At 41.6% G+C, this 19,984-nt stretch overlaps 1 protein-coding gene across 1 annotated transcript in view; it reads right to left on the bottom strand.

Moving 5' to 3' along the window:
- Positions 1-3,683: 3,683 nt before the first annotated feature.
- Positions 3,684-19,984, bottom strand: part of LOC114882837 (zwei Ig domain protein zig-8-like) — a 41,564-nt gene continuing 25,263 nt past the window's right edge. The window contains exons 4-8 of the mRNA XM_029199967.2: positions 19,252-19,418; positions 16,659-16,869; positions 7,467-7,594; positions 6,667-6,835; positions 3,684-6,217 (exon numbers count right to left, since the gene is read on the bottom strand). Of these exons, the coding sequence (XP_029055800.2) occupies positions 6,129-6,217; positions 6,667-6,835; positions 7,467-7,594; positions 16,659-16,869; positions 19,252-19,418 (764 nt within the window). The 3' untranslated portion in view covers positions 3,684-6,128. The remainder of the gene's footprint in view (positions 6,218-6,666; positions 6,836-7,466; positions 7,595-16,658; positions 16,870-19,251; positions 19,419-19,984) is intronic.

The raw sequence follows: 19,984 nt of genomic DNA, 5'->3' as shown, positions 1-19,984 counted from the left end.
CACGTTAGGTCATCAACACGGCGCTATCCGTTTTGTCTTAACGAACCTCGCTCACCAGGGAGCTGTAATTACACCTGTGCTTGTTGCGCTTTTTCCGTCCCCTTGATTCCATCCCGGGAATTTCCAAGAACCTTGGGATCCTCGAAAAATAAAGGACAATAACGAGAGATGGTGGCCGGGAAGACGTTTAATTACCACCCTGTCAGCGATGCTCCGTAGCAAAGGATAATCGTAATCGGCGATTTCAACGAATAAAGGTAACAACCAAGCTCCTTCGGGGATGAAACTACACTCGGGAGGATAATTTCGGCTTGTTTTTGCCTTTCGAGAAGACGTCGTTAGGACGGACCGATTCGTTTTGCGAAGGTAACCAAGAAACGAAAGAAAACGAGTAATTTTCCGTTAATCCAACTGCAAAAATAACTCAACTTACTAATTGCTGACGCTACTCGATTCTGAAGGATTTCATAGATGAAACGTTAAAACGGCATCAATTGTTAAATATACGAATAAGGATAGGATGTTACAATTTATTCTGTTCCCGAACCCTTTTCCAAACATTTCGTAAATAGAAGTCGTCGAGTGTCTCGAAATGGAAGATATTTCTCAAGTTACCTCAAGCATGTAGCGAAACTTTCAACTCGGTTAGAATATTATTCCAATTACAAGTCCTTATAAATTTTCGCAACGCTAAATGACGTTCTCGTCTTACCACACGAACTTTCCATCTTCAAAGTTCTAAAAGCTAGGAAACGTTGGAGGACGCTTTCAGGGTATAATTTCACAATGAAAATAACATCTTTCACCGTTCACGCAACGTTTCCTTGCAATAAAGGCGTTCCACTTTGCTTTCTAGTTAAGCAACCATTCGCTTCTCTACTCTATCAAAGATGCAAGATCGAGGGATTGAAACTGAGTTCGAAGACGTTTTAATAGATTAAACTGAAATCGGTCATTTGATACGCAATCATTTAATAATATCGGATTGCTTTTCCAATAAATTTAATTTAGTTATGGAGGCTTCCTATAATTGCATTGCATTTCATTTCGCTAAATACTTGACATTTAATTTAATCTTTCCTATATAAGTGTATTTACGTAATAAAAGCCGAATGATAGAGTTCGATTTTAATTGTATTTCTTGTTGAACGGAAACTAAATAACGAGTAGCGATTTTGTAGTAAGGACCAGACTAGGAGGCGTATAAAGTTAAACGCCTTAACGAACGGTGGCCGTGTTCTCTTGTTTCTCAGCAGTATATTTTCAACGGGAATCTTACGAGGACCGTGATAAATGCGAATCGTAAAACAGCGCGAACGTGGATCCGGAGACGTAATTAAGAAGCGAGCAGCAAGCAGTTCGAGCGTAACGGGAGCGCATCGGTCTACATAAATCTGCCTTACGGATTAAATTGAACTTTACAAATCCATTGTAAAAGTTAACGTTGATTTACATTACAGTTAATACCGTCTACAGTTCTAGACATACTTTAAACTTGGACGACGAACAACGCTTTGACGGACAGCTGATAATGGATAATTACCAGCTATCATTTTCAATCTTAAGTTAAAGAAAATAAAGTAGGATTATACTCGGCGCTTTTTCAGCATCGTTTCAGCAGCGAATTTATTATCTTATTTAATTATGCTCCCCTCTGCGTATCAGCTTCATCGGGGACGACGCGGTCGGTATAATTTTTAATTACCCCCGTTCGCGAAACGCGACGAGATTTCGGGGAAAATTAATCGCGAGTCTCGTTCAATTTCGTTTTTTCCGGATAAACCATCCGCGACATCTTACCTTTTATCGAGCGAAACCGTTGCTCAAGGTTTCCATTCCCGTTATACACACTCGCGTTAATGAATAAAATTTAATTAAAAAGTTCGGTGGAACTTCCGCGCAACAAATAGAGTCGCGGCGAAGGAAGTTCTAATTGGAAGGCCAACAGATTGTATTCCACGCAATTATTTTCCGGGATTCTTTTATTTTCCGGGCAAGGGGTAGGAGAAAAAAATCCCAGTGGCTCCCTTGTTCGGAGGCGCATTAATTATCTCGCCACTGGCGGAAACAAGGATTAACGTCGATCGGTTATATTTGTTTGCCCCGATCTTGGCCCAGATAAAGTGCTCGAAAATGTTCTTTCAACGAAACGAAATTATACGATTAACGATGTGCCGGGGGTAAAAAAGAAAACGATTGTTATTTAAATGCCGTTTGCACTTATTCTTTTCCTTTTTATTATCGGATCGTTACGTAAGCACAGCGAGGGAATAAAGTTATACGCGTTTAATTAATTAATCATTCATTTCGCCGCAGCATTCTCTCCGAGCATTCCATGTCCAAAGTCGATCGTTATCCCATTTAACTGTCTCTTGTTTCGGGAATCAATGGGTCAATCAGACGTACGCAGATGTCTGTGGCTATTTGTGTTCTGGCTTGGCATTGTATCAGAAATCTCCCTTTTGATCGAACGCGTCCTGATCGCTGTTTCAACGAGCGTAGACATACTTGAAATTCTATCGCTCTAATTAGTGTCTTTCGTTGCTGGCCGTCTGTTCGAAATTCATCAATTTCTCCTGCTTGAAAAATGCTGGAAATTCGAACGATCTCGATGTACAATTCGTACACGATGCATAAAAATTTGATATATATCAGCCAGTAAGCAACGAGTCGATTAAAAGAATTATCATGTGTGATTTTGGTGCGCGAAAAATAAGAAGAAACGATATTCGTTGCAAAATAGACCGCTAAATCAGATCTCTCGGTTGGTTAAGCAGCTCGCTGTTGGAACTAATTAAAGAAGGATCAGAATATCAAGGGACCGTCGAATTTTTCAACGGTGAAGATATTTTCTCGCGTCATTAAACCGCGAACAAAAACTGTATATTCACGAAAGAGGGGGGAGGAGGTGAAGTAGGAGTGAAAATAGAAAAATTGGCGGGGGGGATGAGAAGAAAAAGAGGGTGATCCAAGTGCACGCCTACGGCAGGTGAAATCTAACGGAAGATTGAAGAGGGTGACCGGTTGATGTTACAAAGCGGAGAACGTGCGAAAAAGTCTCGGTGCAGAGAGGGGTAATTAGCGTCAGTCGGCGCTCGCGGATTAATTAAAACGGCTCCTTGGAAATGCGACGTCGACTGGCGACGGTAACTTGAAACGAGAAAAAAGAAAGGGCTTAGAGAGAAAGAAAGGGCTGTTTCGCGACCGTTTCACGCTTACTGGCTCCCTCGATATATACTCGAATGCTTTCCAGGCTGAAAATGAGACCACTCTCGATAATTTTATTCGTCCTTCGCTTTATTCTACTTACACTTGAATTCGGTATAACTAGATCACTGTTTTCTGAATCTTTTTTTATATCACGACCTTTTTTTTTATAACAGCCAAATAACACGAAATTTCGTTTGCGAAGATATTCTGCTTTGTTTTCAATGTACCGTAAAAAGGGGCAGGTTGAGGTTGTATCGTTCTTGATTAAATACACCGCTATCAATAATTTTATATATTCTCGAGGGAGCTCGGTGCCGTTTAACAAGAAACCTCATTAAATATTGATGAGGATAAAAATTTTTCAAGCAACAAACCACTGATGAAGATAGGGGGGAGTATTATCAGGAAAAGTTGTTACTTTCGGTAACAAGAACAAGGGCAGTCTGTGACGAATACTTTATTTCTCGTAAATTATTAAAAATAACAACGATCCATGTAAATTGTTATTTCTTTTAAACACTTTTTAGAATAACACCAAACAGACTCTTCTGTTTTATTTAATCAATCGCTACAAAGGGGAGATACGTCGCTATAGAAGGTCTGACTTTCTTATCTATTTATGTACATTCGTAAAAAATTTCTTAGATAAAGAAGACTTATCTAATTTTACCATTTTTTGACTAATAGCATTGAATATCGCGTACGACTAACAGGTGCTTCTCTCTTTATCTTTCAAATTTTGTAAAAAGACTTACGACTAATGGTATCGTGTCGCAATCAAAAGAGTACCATGGAGTTTTTGCTATGGCTTACGAACGTCCGTGTCTCATTTTCTAAATAACACTCGTTAATCAGGATAATTGGACCATCTGTCTTTGCTTAACCTTCATGGTCCCTTCGATACAACAAAAACACGACTATCACGCGTACAGATAATGGCAGTTAATTATATTCAACTTACAGCGGTTTATACATCCGTTCGCCCAAGATTTTAAGGCGAATGAAATTTTCACGAGTAATTTATATTTCAAGCCAGACACGATGAAAAATGCAAGAAAGCGAGCTATAAATTTAAATCAGAAACTCTTGCTACATTATATCAAACTTTCACGAGGGGGTGTAGAGGGTCAGTAATGTGAAAAATGTAAAATTAAATATTCACGCTTTAAACTCAACAAAGTTGTCTTAGAATTTTTAATTATCTGAACGAATATTCGAATTACTGTAAGTTACTGCACGTTTCAACAATTTATTTTTTCCATTTCCATAAAATGTAAAATTGTGGGAAGAAATTCGTACGTTACTTTTCAATCTCTGTGTACAAAAGAGATATTCTGAATCAAACGATGCAATAAATTTTCAATTCGTCCTTTCGCGATATCCGCGAAAAAAAGTTAATCTTCGTCCTGGTTCAGATTGACAAAACATCTTTTTTATTCGAGCAAATATTTTCCTTCCATTTGCTCGCTGAACGATATTTTTCCTTCCTTTCACGGTGAAGTTGTGTACAGTAAAACAGTAACTCGAACGTACGAAGAAAACTGCAGAAAAGGAAGTAATCGCAGTTTACCGTAATCACGATGGTTTAGACTCGGTAAAAAAAGAGCAAAATTAAGTAGTAATCAGTACGAATGGCCCGACACAGCTTTCGAGCAAACTGTTCCTCCCGTTTCTTTCCTTAATCCTTTAGCAACTCTCTTTTTCCTTAACTCCTGGCACACATTGCTGCACCCTCTGTAAACATTTCTATTTCAAAAATGAAACGAAACTTTCAGTTTACTGTTTACCAAGAAAATCCTTCGCGTTACGATTTCTCGTTAATTACGTCGAACGAATCGATAGGATTTTCTATCGAACTTATTTACTCGAATATTGGAATATTTGTTAATCTAGCGAACTGAAAATCGCAAGAATCTGTTATTTACTTTTTCAATGCGAAAAAACGTACGTACAGGGTGTTTCAAAAATCATAGGAAAAGACATGGAAGAATGCGAGAAGGACCGAGTTTTATCTTCGAAGCGAATTCACTCGTTTCTTATGCCACGTCTTATGACACGAAAGACTCCGCGTTTCCTTGTAACATTGATTCCATTTGTCGAAGGCAGAAATAGAACGTAACGAGTTTGCCTGGATAGGAAGTCGCTTCGAGGTGAACGCATCGAAACTGAGGGAAGTACGGTAAAGTTTCGTCAACAAGGGAGAAGGAAGTTTATTATTGGAGCACCTTGTCGACGTTTCCCCGCCATTGTTACCAACAATGCGGATTTTTTTTTATTTAATTAAATATACGTCAGTCTGTAACTCGGTTACTGATTCCATCATCGAAGTTTCGTCTAACTGCTTGTTGTTGGTCGATCGGCGTGTAAAAGGCTCGTTAAAAACGTCTGTCCGATCCGTAAAACGTTTCCGAGCGTGGACTAACAACGACAACGAATACGAATTCAATGGTTCAATCCGAAACGATTGTCGAGCTCGTCTGTTGCAGTGGAAAAAAAAAAGAAGTAAAAACACATCGTCTGTTTTCCTAGCGAAAAGAACAATTTCACAGGAACCAGTGCGCGATCTCGTGTCGTGCATGCCGAGGGAAGGAAAACAAGCGCGGAAATTAAATCACTGTCTACAGGATATTCCGAAACATTAGGGTATATAAGTGCAAACAAAAATTGTTTTCGCACGAGGATGGTCTATATGATTTTCCAAAGAAAAATAAATCAACTGAACGCAAAATGAAACGATGACACACTTAGGAAAGCAATAAAATTGAAGAGGTACGAAATAGAAATAAAAGGAGAACGAAGATGCTCGAAGCGAGCGGCAAAGTTCGGGCATCGTTGGAATAGAAATAAACTGAATCGAGTATGGTCGATAACGCGGAAACAATTCGCACGGAAGACCACTTGTCGAGACCGAGCACCGGCTAAATGATCGCGAAAATAAGTAAAAGAAAATGAAGTAAAGTCACAGCTATTCGGTGGCCGGCGCCGTGATGCATCGCCGCCGGATGTTCTGAAACAAAGTAAATTTACGACAATGCGAAAGGTGGAGTACCGATCGATCGGTGATAGGCGTACGTGCCGAGATCTCCACTTCGTTCGTGCAATTACGTTAAATTATGCGCGAACAGCATCTGCTAATATGTCTGAGTAGCACGTAAATGAAATTTCGGAAACTCCGCTGAAACTGTTCGGAACAGCGCCGTTCGCTGGTAACAAACTCTTCCGCGAAGTTTCCACGTTTCCTTCGGCTTGCTACGCGAAAGGAGCGAACTTATACGCGACCGAGAATTTCATTTTGATTATACACGCTTTACGAAACTCGTTTGTGCCTTGTTTGCTCGTACATCGTTAGGAAACGACGAAACGAATATAACGCGATACTCGCGTTTCCGAATGAAACGATTAACCCATTCTACCGTGCCATTAAGACGATCACAGGGGAAACTACCCAAAATTTACCATCGACAATGTGAACCCGCACGCTGTTAGGACGAGTGTTATTCGGCGAACACGTGTAAAGGCCCGAATCTTTCTCGATCGCCTTCTGAATTAGCAGACGGCTGGAAGTTACAGGTCCTTTCTCGGTGATCAGACTGATGCCACCCTTCGGCGACTCGAAGTTAATCGGCTGGAGGCAAAGAAAAACAAGAGCAAAGTTGTAAAGAGAGGACTTAACAACCCCATGTGCGTGCAACTTTTCAAACTTCCTAGTCTAGCGGTTTCCTAGTACACCTATTTATTATCAACATTGCAGCATGCCAGAGAAATCGCGAAAATTAGTATTAGGTTAGGTTTTTTCTATTTTTTCCCCCAATTTTTTTTGCGACGAAAATTGCAGCATGCCAGAGAAAGTAAAGAAAGCAAAAGAAAAATGAAATTTCCAATGCATTTCTAACGCGTTTGCGTTTAACTTTCATTCTATCGATCGTTTATAATATCGACTCGAAAGAAGAAGAAGAAGGCTATGAAAGTTCTTTACGTAATAAATCACCAGAGGAGGATCCTCGTTCTTCAATCACTGACAGCTTTAGTTACACCGTGAATAATTTACATCCTAGAAACAGTTTCTTATTTATATAAGCCAACCTGTATCTCGTTGTCGGCGAACAACCGGTAGCTTGTTAGTGGCCATTCATAAATAACGCCTTCGACTGCACTGATAATCGATATCGCGTGATAACAATCAGTTACACCTACCTGATTAATTCCTTCGGTAATTCCATAGCGGCTTTCGAGATTTTATTAATTAATTCTCTTACCTCATGATTATGATTCCAGACGATCGTGGACGGTGGTTCGGGGGCGAATTTCACCAGGCACGTCAAATTTATCGTGCTGTACTTGTTGATGAACAGGTCAGGACCTCCGGATATCTCCGTCTCTGGCTCTGAAATCAGAACAAGGACGCTTGTTACATAAATAATTACTATTTTTTAAGAAGTGATTACGAGACACCCGGTGTCTTATCGGCGATATCAGCTTTCGAGATGAAACGAAATTCCGTTATAGAAACTGACACAACGCTCGTAGCGATCTTAACGAAGAATAGTGGCTTTCAGATGGAAAAAACCGAACGGTCAGATGTTTGTTTTTCCTCGGCACTGGTCAAATTCAATCTTATTGTTAGACAGAGGGTAAGGCTCGGTCCGCCGAATAAAATCCAATAACGGGGAACGGAGATCTCTCGACGCGATATATCCGATACTGTTCCGTGAAAGCAACGCTTGTCCGAGGGAATACCGATTCGATCAGTTCTACATGGCTTGTGAATCTCTCCTAAGAAAGAATTCGCGTCGCGTACAATCAACGAAACACGGGATACATCGGAATGCGTCTACTTGCTTGGAAAACCGTATCGTTTATTGAACCGTTCTGATGGGGACGCCTCGTGTTTCGCGATCCTACCGATACAATCTCAATGGGAATATAAATTTTTCTCAAACGAAGCAGTATTTCTTTCCTCCGTTCGGACGTTCAGTGTCGAATAAAAAAAGTAATAGAAAATTTCAGATGGAAAGGGTGCTCTACACGATAACTGTAAAAAGCTGATCAAATTTGTTTGTCTATTCTTTCCCATTACCTGTGTACCGAACTTACAAAAGCAAACAATGCAATTTGAAGTTTATGCTCGAACGAACTATGTTATCGGAGGAAAATTCTGGCGTTCCTAAACCATCAGAACGGTATTCAGAGATGCCGATCGTATAACAATTATTTGCTTTTCGCTCGAAAGGGTTGAAATTTCAAGCGCACACGATAGCAAAGGGTACGAGATGGACGTTTGACCCGTTGATCGCACGGTAGCGAGTAAACATTGACGCGAGTAATCATCTCGACAGCGCAGTCTTGTTATTCCCGTGACATTTTGCAGCGGGGAAATAACAGGTTTATCCTGACGCTCGGACGTTTACCTACGCGGTAAAGGAATATCACAGCCGGGCATCCGGGATTCCTCGAGTTTCACGAATTCTCTTTGGTCAGTAGCGATGTTACTGACCTAACCCTCTTCCGTCTTTGTTCAATTTTCCTCCATCTTGCCTGGAGAAAACTTGGCCCGTTCTAAGACAAACACGCTCGTACAGAGAACGAAGCTGTTTCCTTCGCGAAGGAAATGCAACCGTTGTTCTGTTCAACAAATCGTCTTTAGTTTATTTTACAGCGTTCGCAATTTATCTGGACTTCGTGAGATGATCTTCCCGCGAAACAATTGTTCCGAAAGATCATCCGGACACCGAGGTAGGGGTTTAATAATATGCTGGAAGATAAAGCGAGCAGAGCGTGTATAATGAACAATTCGGAATAGGATTAGCCGAAACTAGAAGCCAGGGGAATCGAATTCGTGCCCTTTGTGTTCATAATCGTCTACGTTATCTGCTAGAGCAACGCTAGCACCGTGTTATTCCCACTTCCATGATCCTTCTTATTAGGTATGGAGGTGCCAATATCGCGCTTGGCCATCTTACTGCCACATTCGAGCCGAATGTCTGTCTGCAACTTTGGAATTTCGACCATTCTCAACTTTGAAGCTTTAAGGGTTCGTAACTTCACAGTTGGCAAGTTCGCAGTCGCGAATCTTCGAAACTTTGCAAGTTCAATGCCCTTAAAGGTTCAACATTTTTAAACTTTAAAACTTCAGAGCTTCGGAATTAAGTTCACATCTTCAGAATGAACTACCCTTAAACTACGAGTCCTCTCGATTTACTTTGCAACTTAATTAATCTTTCGTCTGGAATAAGCGTTCAAAAAGATAGAGAATGGTCGAAGGAGGAAAGCGGGTTCTTTTAAGAAATCTCTGTATCAGCTGTCGACTTTCTAGATTTTCTAGCCAACGACATCCGGTGTCCGTTCGAGCGGAAAGCAACACAGCGGCGAAGGATCTTCATTTCCTCCGGTGAAGCGCATCCCTAAGCGGCATATTGCCTCTTCAGCCGGGAACTCTCGGGGGCTGAAGGGTACTAGGGGATGACTATCGGTATGGAAGACATTTTACGAGGTACAGCAGCACCACGAGGATTCGCTCCTTAAGGAATAATCAATCTGTACTTTAGTAGCTGCCTCGGAAGAGATACGCTGACACCTGCGGCGGTTATTGATCGATCAAACTGAAAGTTCAACGCGACAAATTGCCTCGCTGAACTTATCTTCGATCGATCTATCGATTGATGCTTTTTCTCATTGTGTCGGATAAGAATTTTCAATCAACTCTTTTATTCAACGAAAATATAGAAACTTTATCCGCCCGTTTTATAAATGAAAAAATTAATAAGCAAGGACTTTCGTGATATTAAAATCTTGAAAGTGAAAATTGGTAAGGTGAAAAGTAAAATTTTAAATTTTAAAATGAAATTATCGAGAAATCATGGATGCTTCTGAATTACTTCGCGTTTCAGTATATTCGATTGATTAATCACTGAATTCTGAATTAATTTCATTCCGCTGGTCTAATAAATGCCGCTTCAGTGTTTCTTGTATTTATTGCGAGCACCAATTCCGATAATCCCACAGCTTTATCTCTTACCGGAGCCCGGAACGTCCGACTAATTCAGCGAATTAATATCTAACCGAAGCATCGATCTTCGTTCCTAATCGATCTTTGCTCGAGCCATCCAACAGGAAATAAATCGAGAGAGGCAACGGATACGTAACTCGACCGCGACTACAGCCGCAATTGAATCACCGTTGCTTTCTGTTGGTCTCAAAAAGAAAAAAAAAAAAAAATAGTAAAGGCTAACAAGTGGGAGTGGATAGTATATCGACGCTCTACTAAGAATAGAATTCTCTTCGACGTTGATACACCGAAATCCCGAGATTTAATCAAGTTGATTCCACGGCTTTAAGAGCCACGACTCTTGCTTTTTATTCAAGAGCCACAGGAAAAGCGATTTCCGTCCGTTGCGATACTCGCTCCTTTCTAAATTGCATCTTCGTCAATGGATGAACGTACAAAGTGGAAATTGTTCGACACAGCTTTTTCAGCGCCAGTCACCCTGAATTTATGTTGATTTTTTATAGTAATGCAATGTTAGTATAAAAACGCTCTGTACGCACATCTGTTGGGTTAACGGGCTCGATCAAGGAGAAAAGACAGCACCGAGTCCGGCATTATTTGTCCTTTCGAATCCTAGTCACGATTTTCAGCCGCAATGGAAATCGCTTCGCCAGGCTAAACCTTCTGCTTTCGTGGCACACCGGCGACCTTCATTATTGATCCTGCTCGTCTCTTTTCGCGGACCGGAATAATTTATCTCTGCTACGGAGATGTCCCGGTGACGCGTCACGTCGGAACCGATCCTTCGACGTGTTTCGGGCTCCTACAGCACTTTCAATGATTTCTACCTTCGAGACGCGAAGAATTTTAAGCGGACATTGTTTTTAAAAGCTCGATGAGCAGTGTGAAAATTAATTTCGATTAATTGCGATCATCGATCAGTCAGGAAACGTGCAGGTTTCGTAAGCCGTTCCATCGGAGCTGGCTATAACACGATGTCCAGACGGATTAATCGCAGTCGAACGATAAATGTTCGCGAGACACGGCTCGTTCGACCGCAAATACGATCCTAATGGAAGGTTCAGCTAGAAGCACGCGGTTATTTTCGATCACGATCGACTAACAAGCCCGATCGTTATTCCCAAACCTGGTGACAGAGCAGTTATACCGTTCGCGATAATCCCGTGAAATAATGTTCCGACGAGTCCCGCAGGAATCCGTCGACCTCTAAACATTACTTTCGTCAAATTCTCAATATGACGTCCCTTATTTTCAGTTAAACCGAGCGGAGAGGGTGGTTGGCGAACGTCCAACAATCGGAAATCATTCAGCCTCGTATTGAACTAACGAAACTTTGTATCACCCCTCCTCGCCCGTTTAATCCCCCTATTCCTCTATCCTGACCTACCTCGAACCACGGATCGTTTCTCCCTTTTATCTTCATCCTACCTTCCTTGCAATCGAATCTACACCTGGTCTAATCTACCGACGACTAATGAGAGGATTATCGAAACCGGATTAACCGATGTTTCGCCAGCAATTGCTAGACGTGTCGCCGTAATCGCCATCCCTACGCCACCGCTCCCTTTCAATCTATACACTGTTTTCCCCCGCTGTCCAAAGCTATTCAACCCGCTTTCCACGATGTACGTATCGATCGATTTACGCGTTGAAAGCAATCGTCGATGTCACCTGCCACGTAATTAACCCTTGCGATGCTGACGTTTATAGCCGGTGGACAGAGGCCGACGTTAGAGCCGAAACGAACCGATATAGCCACTTGCTCCGTCTAAGGATTTCTATCATAAATGTAGGGAATGCAGACGGAAAGGGTAAAAAGGGTAAAAAGGAACACGAAAATGTTCTTTGCGAGATTTAGGAGTGGACGGGTGGAGAATTTAAGAGGACCCAATCGGCGACTTTTCAACGCTACTACGAGTTACACGAGGGGGAGGGTAAAGTAATTTTACGATTTCCAAAGTTAAGCAACGTCGAGAAATTAGTAAGAGCAAGCTAATTTATTTAAATCCGTCGGCCACTTTTGAAATCGCTCGGATCCCACGTTTTAGCCGGCGTTGCTTGGTCCAACGTATCTACGACGATCAGAGGATTTACGAAACAGGATTAAGCGATGCTTCCGTTCGAATCACTTTCGACCGGTGTATCTCCTTCTGTAACGGATATGCTCCACTGCTTCTCAATCGTTAAAAGCTTTCCACAGTGCAGGGCTGGCTGACCCTTTTTCGCGGAGCGAGAACGATACGCCATGAAAATGTACAAACTTCACCGCCGAGGGCCACTTTAATCCGAAAAGTCGAAAATCCTGGAACTAGATTCGCTCGTTCACGCGTTCCACCTTTTTCATCATTTAACCTGTTTCTCATCGATGCTGCTTTTATCCAGATTTACTTTTCTGAATGGTTCCTTGAAAAATCTAGTTTGCTAAACGGAACCCATTTACCACCGAAGAGACAACTTGTCCGACGCATTGTATCCGACGCGATGGCTCAAAGTGCAACACTAATGAGCCGAAATGAACGCGGCGTCCCAGTTGATGACAGAAAGGTGCATAGCGGTAGCTTTTTTTCCGGGGCAATTATTCACCTAATGGAAGCTTCGCTGCAAGCTGCGGTTAGTACTCGATGGATAAAAAAAAAAAAAAGAAAAAGGGGGACTGAACGTCGGTATGTATCGTGCACGAGGGTTCCCTGTATTTTTCGCGAAAATAGCACGTTGCACTTGAAGGCACGAGAAGTAATTACAATAGCACGCTGTGTAACGGCAAGGTTCGAGTATTGTTATCACGATGATCCGACCTCTCGTCTACTACCTTGTAATTATTCGGCCGGTGTGCTGCACGCGGCCTATAGTCATTGAAATTAAAGCTTTTTGCATTTTCAACGGCGCCTCGTTAATCCGTCACGATGACGCTTTCGTCGCGTATATTACCGATAAATTGCAACCCTACACACGGCCTTGCCTAAACGTGGAGACGCACTATTGTCAACGTCACGTCAGCTCACGTGCTCTCACGTGATGAAATAAAGAGAGGAGAAAAAGAAAAGAAAAATAACCATCAGTTATCGCGTATATTCAAGCATATCAGCAGCGCGTTACGCAGCTCACGCGTGACAGCGTGTATTTTTCTGCCAATTAATAAAAGAAAAAGAAAACTTTGTGTATAAATTCAAGAGAAATGAGAAAAGAATTTCTCCATACTATATATGTTCCTGAGAAGTATGCAAACTATATGAATGATGCAAAATATGCAAATTAAAAAGGCAGTCTCCTATCCGGGATTCAGTTTATTATCAATTTCCCGTGGAAGCATACATTTTCATGAACATCCGTAATCCAATTATAAATCTTCTCGTTTATACATAAAGCGTTTCATTTTTCCTGGCATTTGAAGGAAACAGGCTTCTTATATTTAGATCACGAACTAAGATTCTTGTGTACCAGAATATTCCATTAGTTTCAAAGTTATTGTATCTTTATCGCGGTTCAGCTGGCCGAATTTACGACAAGATTACTCCAATGTTTTCCCTTATACTCGTACCGTTTCCTCTCTGGCGTCTCTTCCTTCTCGTTTGCGCGAACGAGTTGTCCGAGTTGCAAAATTGATGCACGACGAAAAACGCGATACCTCATTCCCGTTGGGAACATCGAAAGGCAAAGGCGTTGAATTTGAATTTAACACAGTTCACGTGAACCAATAGCCATCGATAAAATCGTTTCATCAAATTTTGCCCGGCTTATAATTCGATCTTTTCTAATGGCACGAGATTTCAACGCGGATTGGTATTTGATTAGATAAAGAATAAATTATTTTTTAAATATACCAATAAGAAAGAAGGTAGAAATAAAATCGACGATCCGGGGGAAAAATAGAAGTTCGAAACGCGTGGGAGGGAAAATTGCTGAGAGAAAATGATTCATTTGCGGAAACAGTGCTACTATTAAAGTCAACAGTGCCGGTTGCGTTTATGGGAAATAATTTCCTGCGGTTGTTTCAAGCTCGAAACGATTTAGGCGGACCGATCGTGACGCGTGCGATAAAAGTAACTCGAGGGACGGAGCCCGTGAAGAGGTAGTAAAAGTAAACTGAGATCGTTTCGGGGCAATCGTAGATCCTCACCGAGGGCAAATTCGTAAAAGGAAGGAAAAGAAAGCGCACCTAATAAAGGTGAATGTATTCGATAGACCTATCAGACAGAATGGCGAAAGGTTTCTCGTATAAAAATTAGGAAGGTAAGGTTCTTCGAAAACAGATCATCGAGGAAAAAAAGTAACGTTATCCATGTTCTTTCCTCTCTCGACGAGGAGGTAGATTGCAAAACGTAGAACCGTGGAAAGTCGCGTGGAAAATTCATGAATTTTTAACGAAACCGGAGGAAAGGGTCTGGTAGAGCTGACGGAAACGGAAGCGAAACAAGCTCTTCCGTGGAAAGGAAAGGATACTTTAAAGAAGACGTCGAAAGGAGCAACGGGTCGTTTCTTTTTTTTCCACGCAACCGTTCCAGATTCCAGGACGAAGTAGCTAAGAGAGAAGGAGGCGAAAGCATTAGAGGAAGCAAGGATCGAGAGGAAGAGGTGGACGTGGTGGTTGTTGGTCGTGGTTGTGGACGGAAAGAAAGACTCAATTTGTCGCCACAATTTCACGGGTATCGGGTGCCAAGAATGCCGCGCAGAGAGCCCGCCAATTGTTTCTCGATTCGTTCTACTCTGCTTCCTTTATTAGACGTCTCGGCAGGGGTTTGTGTGTCGTTTCACCACGAATGAACAATTTGTCGAACACCTTTCTCTGATTCACCCGAAAAGACGCTCTCAAACCCCCTCAGCTTTTCCTCTGCCTACTTTCCTGTACGCCTGTATGCGTGTGTTTGTACAAAACACGAAACGTTCCAACGATCGAACGACGCTCTACTCTGCCTGTTTACTGGAAACAAGCGTTTGCTTTTCGCTTTTCAACAGTGCTGTCTGCTTCGATGCCGATACAGGCTATGTTCCTTTTGTTCTCCTCTCTTTTGTGAATCGGTACAGCTTTATGCTTATTTGTTGTTTTTTTTTTTTTACAACATGGAGAGTACATCTCGAAACAGGATCCGATTCGATAAATTAGTAATAAGAATAGAGTTACATACACGGATTTAATTGCTTCAACGGTTTAGCTCAGTCATTGAATTTTTGTTGAAAAGACTCGATTTAATTCTTTAACTCGCTAAAAGATGCAACTGCACGCGTGTCACCGTGTGCTATGAAAAAAAAAAGAAAGTTTCCCTGCCAGTACGCTTTCAGGCGAGTTAGCAGGCGGAAGCTCGAAGCAGTTTCGAGTTTTTCGCGTTTTAACGAGCTACCGCGAGGTGTTGCGGCTGGAATTATTACGCGGATATCGCAGTTTAGTGCTCGACTTATCGTCGCTACTTTCTAACCGAATAGATATCGCGAGGGTGACGAGGCAAGGTATCGGCTGTTTAATCGTACACGCGACGACGAGCGCATGAAAGGAAACCGCGTTATTATTCCAAGCGACGTAATTATACGAGCCAGTAACTGGGCGTATCGAACGACGTGCAAGGGAAACGGTGAGAGAGGAAAGGGGTGAGTTGGTGAATCTTCCGGAGACACAAACAGCGCGATGACAACGAGGAAACAGCGTCGAACGTTTCGCTTTGACGGTATCCGATGGAACGATCTATTAATTTGAAGGAAATTTCCCTCGGTAAATCGCGACACGCTTGTTTCGCCGTGAATCCTCCGATGAAACGGTTTTACGATATAATATTTTCGGTTTTACGAGGCAGATATTTTAATTAAGCGAAAAATCATGAAATAAAAATGAAGCATTTTGAAAATGTCTGGAAGAATTAAAGAGCAACGCGAAGAAGTGAAAAGTAGTGGAAAAAAAAAGAAAGGGCGAGAAAGGATCCTCTGATGGATAGAGACGAAAGAAAGGAAGAGATATCGAAGGACGAAGCGGCGATTTCTCTACCTTTTCATTTCTTTTCAGCAGCAATAGCTTCATTAGCTTTGGCGATAATTGGCTCCGGTCCGTGACTTGCTTTCGCAAAACACTGTCCGTCCTATCCTTGACGTCGTTATCTTTCCAACCCCGTTCCTGAAAAGCTCTTCCTTCCTTCTTTCCTACTCTGAAAACTCGAAAAGCGCCCAAGTCCTGGATATCCGGTTCTACGCTACGCTTTCAGGAATTTCTCAATTTCTTTTCCCTTACTCGCGCCGGATACAAGCTTTTAAGCTTTGCCAACTATTCCAAGTCTGATAATAGTCGGTGACGTTGATCGATCGTCGCTATTCGTGAATGCAATGATGATTTTCGAGAAACCGAGGGACGGAAAGCGAGGAAATTATGTAGACCGTTATCGCTTTCCTCCGATATCATTGGAAGTTCAACGTATCGCGATTACAGATAGGAATACTTAAATTAACGTAACATTCAACTTACCAACCACTGTTAGATAAACGCGATGACCCACGGGAGGGGTGGTGGATATTTGACACTCGTAGATACCAGAGTCCTTTTTCTGCGGATTCTGTATCCTCAGCACCCACTCCTCTGTGTTAGGCTTGTGAATAGTCTGGATACGTTGATCACTCGTATAAATGTAATTACTGACCGTTAAAAGGTGTATGTCTCGATGCCTCATCCACGACACCTGCGAACAATAAAAAAAACTTAAAAATTAACGAGGATTGAAATATGGTGCAATAATCCTTACTGCAAACTATCGCAAAAAGTATCGATTTGCAATGAATCACAGAAATGTGCACCTATGCGTTTTAATTGTTCGACGAGCAATTTGTAAACGAATCGATATCGCGTTATTATTTTCGAGGCTAGGGGTTACATAGATTGCTGAAGATAAACGCGTAAAGTGCGGTCGTTCGACCCTAGCCGCAGTTTTCATTTTTAAGAGTTACCTAACCCGAGCCGAGCCGACTACTGTGCACGAAAGGTAGGTCATACCGCACTCTGGGGATTAATCGACCCCCTAAAACAGAAAAATGATTAGACGCGGGACGATTCGCGACTCATACATTCACCTTCCGTACACGTATACACGCGTGCGTGTTGTATACTGACCGCAATATCGTAAACATTGCGCCACGCGTATCAGGGGAAACTGTGAAACGTTCCTTTGCTCCTTTTTTCAAGTGAAAAATAAATTCTCCTTTATGCCTTTGCTTCTCATTTTCCACAAATTTTTAACTTTTTCACGAAATTCGTTATATTTTTTCAGTTTAAGATTTGTTATTTGAAATTTTATTTCAGGGAAAGAATTACGATTTTTTTCACGGTGGTAGCTGAAGCAGACCGTAAAGGGTTCGTTCTACTTGTTCGAGGAAAATAATAATACTCAATGACAAAGTAAGTACAATTTTCATATCTCTTTTGATTAACTCTCATTGTTGTTTCGGTCTTTGCTCGGCTGCGATGAGAATTTAAATATTAAAGTAATTTTTTACCGGCTCATAGCTGTCCCGAATATGTTTGAAATAGCTCGTTTTCCAAGGCTTTACGAGCGACACAGTGTTTGCGTTAAAAAGTCGTATTCGAAGGTAATACACGAACCACTGTACATTATGCTTCGCTCGACGTTCGCCAGCTTATTACCTCTCGCACTTCCTTCTTTATAACATCGGATACTACAACTTTTACTTCTCTTTTTTATCTCATCCTACGACCTACCATCGCGTTGTTATACTATTATACTTTCCACCTCGACGCTTTTCAAGCTTATACGTTCTTCACCCCTTTTATAGATACAATCCGTCGTATATCGAATCGTTTCATTTCCTACCGATGGTACTTTCATCGTTCGCTCGGCTTATAAGAAATATCATTCAATGGTAATATTTTAATATTTAATTTTGAAAGAGAAGAAAATTGCTACTGGACACTCGAGTAACGTTGCCTGTTAGCGTTTCTACGAGATCAAATTCCCGAGAACGCGTTTATATGCACATAACATGTATACGCGAGTGTGCGCGGTTAATTAACAGATAAGTACATTTACAGGGGAGTAGATTATTTCGTGTACGAGTTAAGTAATTCTCAACGTTTGCGTTAAATTTGGCAAATGGGTTTCTCCGAGCGAATGACACCGCTGCTGTCCAGTTAATTCTTCACTTTTCGTTTATGATTAACGTTGCACGCGACCGGATTTAATTCCTAATTCTGAGAACGTTTTAACGCGAATCAAAGCAGCCTCGCTTTAATATAAAGCCTATAAAATGTACAGGACGATTCGAAAAAATTTCTCCACGTCAAAATAAATCTTTCTGAGAAACCCTGTGGAACAAAAGAAAAGACGGTTCGGCCGAATAGCGAACAAACTGGCAAAGTTCCAACGAGAAGCGTGCAAAATGGTACCTAAGGCGAGCTCGCTGAAATTTCTCCAGGTCGTTAATTAGAAGGGGATCTAATCGATGATCCGAAGCCGTCATAACGCCCGTAACCCGAACTACATTTCCTTTCGATTCACCGAATCGTGCCGTAACGACGATCTCGCGGCTTAAATGGCAATTCCGATCGTTTTTGCCATCGCAATTTAACAGATTACCCGCAAGCTCGTTCGAGTTGCGGCCAAGCAATCGTCGCGAATTTGTATCGAGATTATGGAAAATAGATTAGCGAAGATACGATATTTTTACAGAGAATATCCGTTTTTAAGTAATCGAGTTCGTATCTGAGATGTCACGTATTTCAGCTGGCAGAGGAATCTCAATTTTACTCGCGACATTACATGAAACGATATCAACGAAACGTATTATGCAGTACACACTCAGAAAATCTCGTGTGCGGGCACACGCTTTGCATAAAGATGAGTTTCGGGATTAAAAATGGTAACGCATCGTCTGAAACCGACTGGGAGTATCTCTACGTCACTTTCTTCCTTTTCTACTTAATTTTTTTGATCTTTTCCTCAAGAAGTTTCTAATTATACTTTATTTCTCTACCTCCGAATCGTTTTCAGAAAACAATTTTCGATCGTAATTACGAATACCGTTTAACAAACGCGAATGAGAATACTTACGGTTTTATTCCCCAGGTTTTTCACTTTGCACATCAGTTCAACGGTGTCACCAACGAGTCCCGTCACGTTCGACGGGATCGTTGTATCAAAGTAATGGCTCGAATCTAGCGTTGACCATTCTTGGAAAGCGTCCGTTTCGACCAGCCGAGTGCTGTGTACGGTTCCCTCTGAAATTAAAAGCAAACACTGATCGTACGCTTCGATTTCAATGACATTTACTAAAAACATTCGTGTAAACTGTTGTTTCATAGAATGAAAAAGGCATCAAATATCGCGAAACTGATCGGGTAAAAAAATCTCTCTAGCTGTTCTTTCGCCGTTTTTCATGCTCTTTTTTTCCCCAGTAAAAAGTAATACGCTTTTTCATTTCATTTGAAAATTTTACGTTCGCATTTTTCTTTTTCTCTAGTTCCTGAAATTCAGGGAAAAATGAACAACTGAGATAAAGGAAGATTTTAAAAGCCTGCCCTTGGTACATTAGCCGGCACGAATATCTGAAATCCTATATAACACGAGGGGTAAGGTATTTGATATCGTAGGATTTGCATTTCACCCCCGACATCGGGTTTACCAGCCTCCTAATTTCGTTCCGTCGCACAAAGGGCGGCGGCAAACGAGCTGGCATGGCGGTAGGGAAAAAGTCAATTACAAGCTTAATCGGTGATTCGTTTGCCCGGCCACGCAATTCGTTCGCGTGATTTTCGATCGAACAATGGCGCGGCAGCGATCTCTT

Source organism: Osmia bicornis, chromosome 4, assembly GCF_907164935.1.
Source record: "Osmia bicornis bicornis chromosome 4, iOsmBic2.1, whole genome shotgun sequence".
Lineage (NCBI taxonomy): Eukaryota > Metazoa > Arthropoda > Insecta > Hymenoptera > Megachilidae > Osmia > Osmia bicornis.
This window is presented reverse-complemented; position numbering and strand designations above follow the sequence as displayed.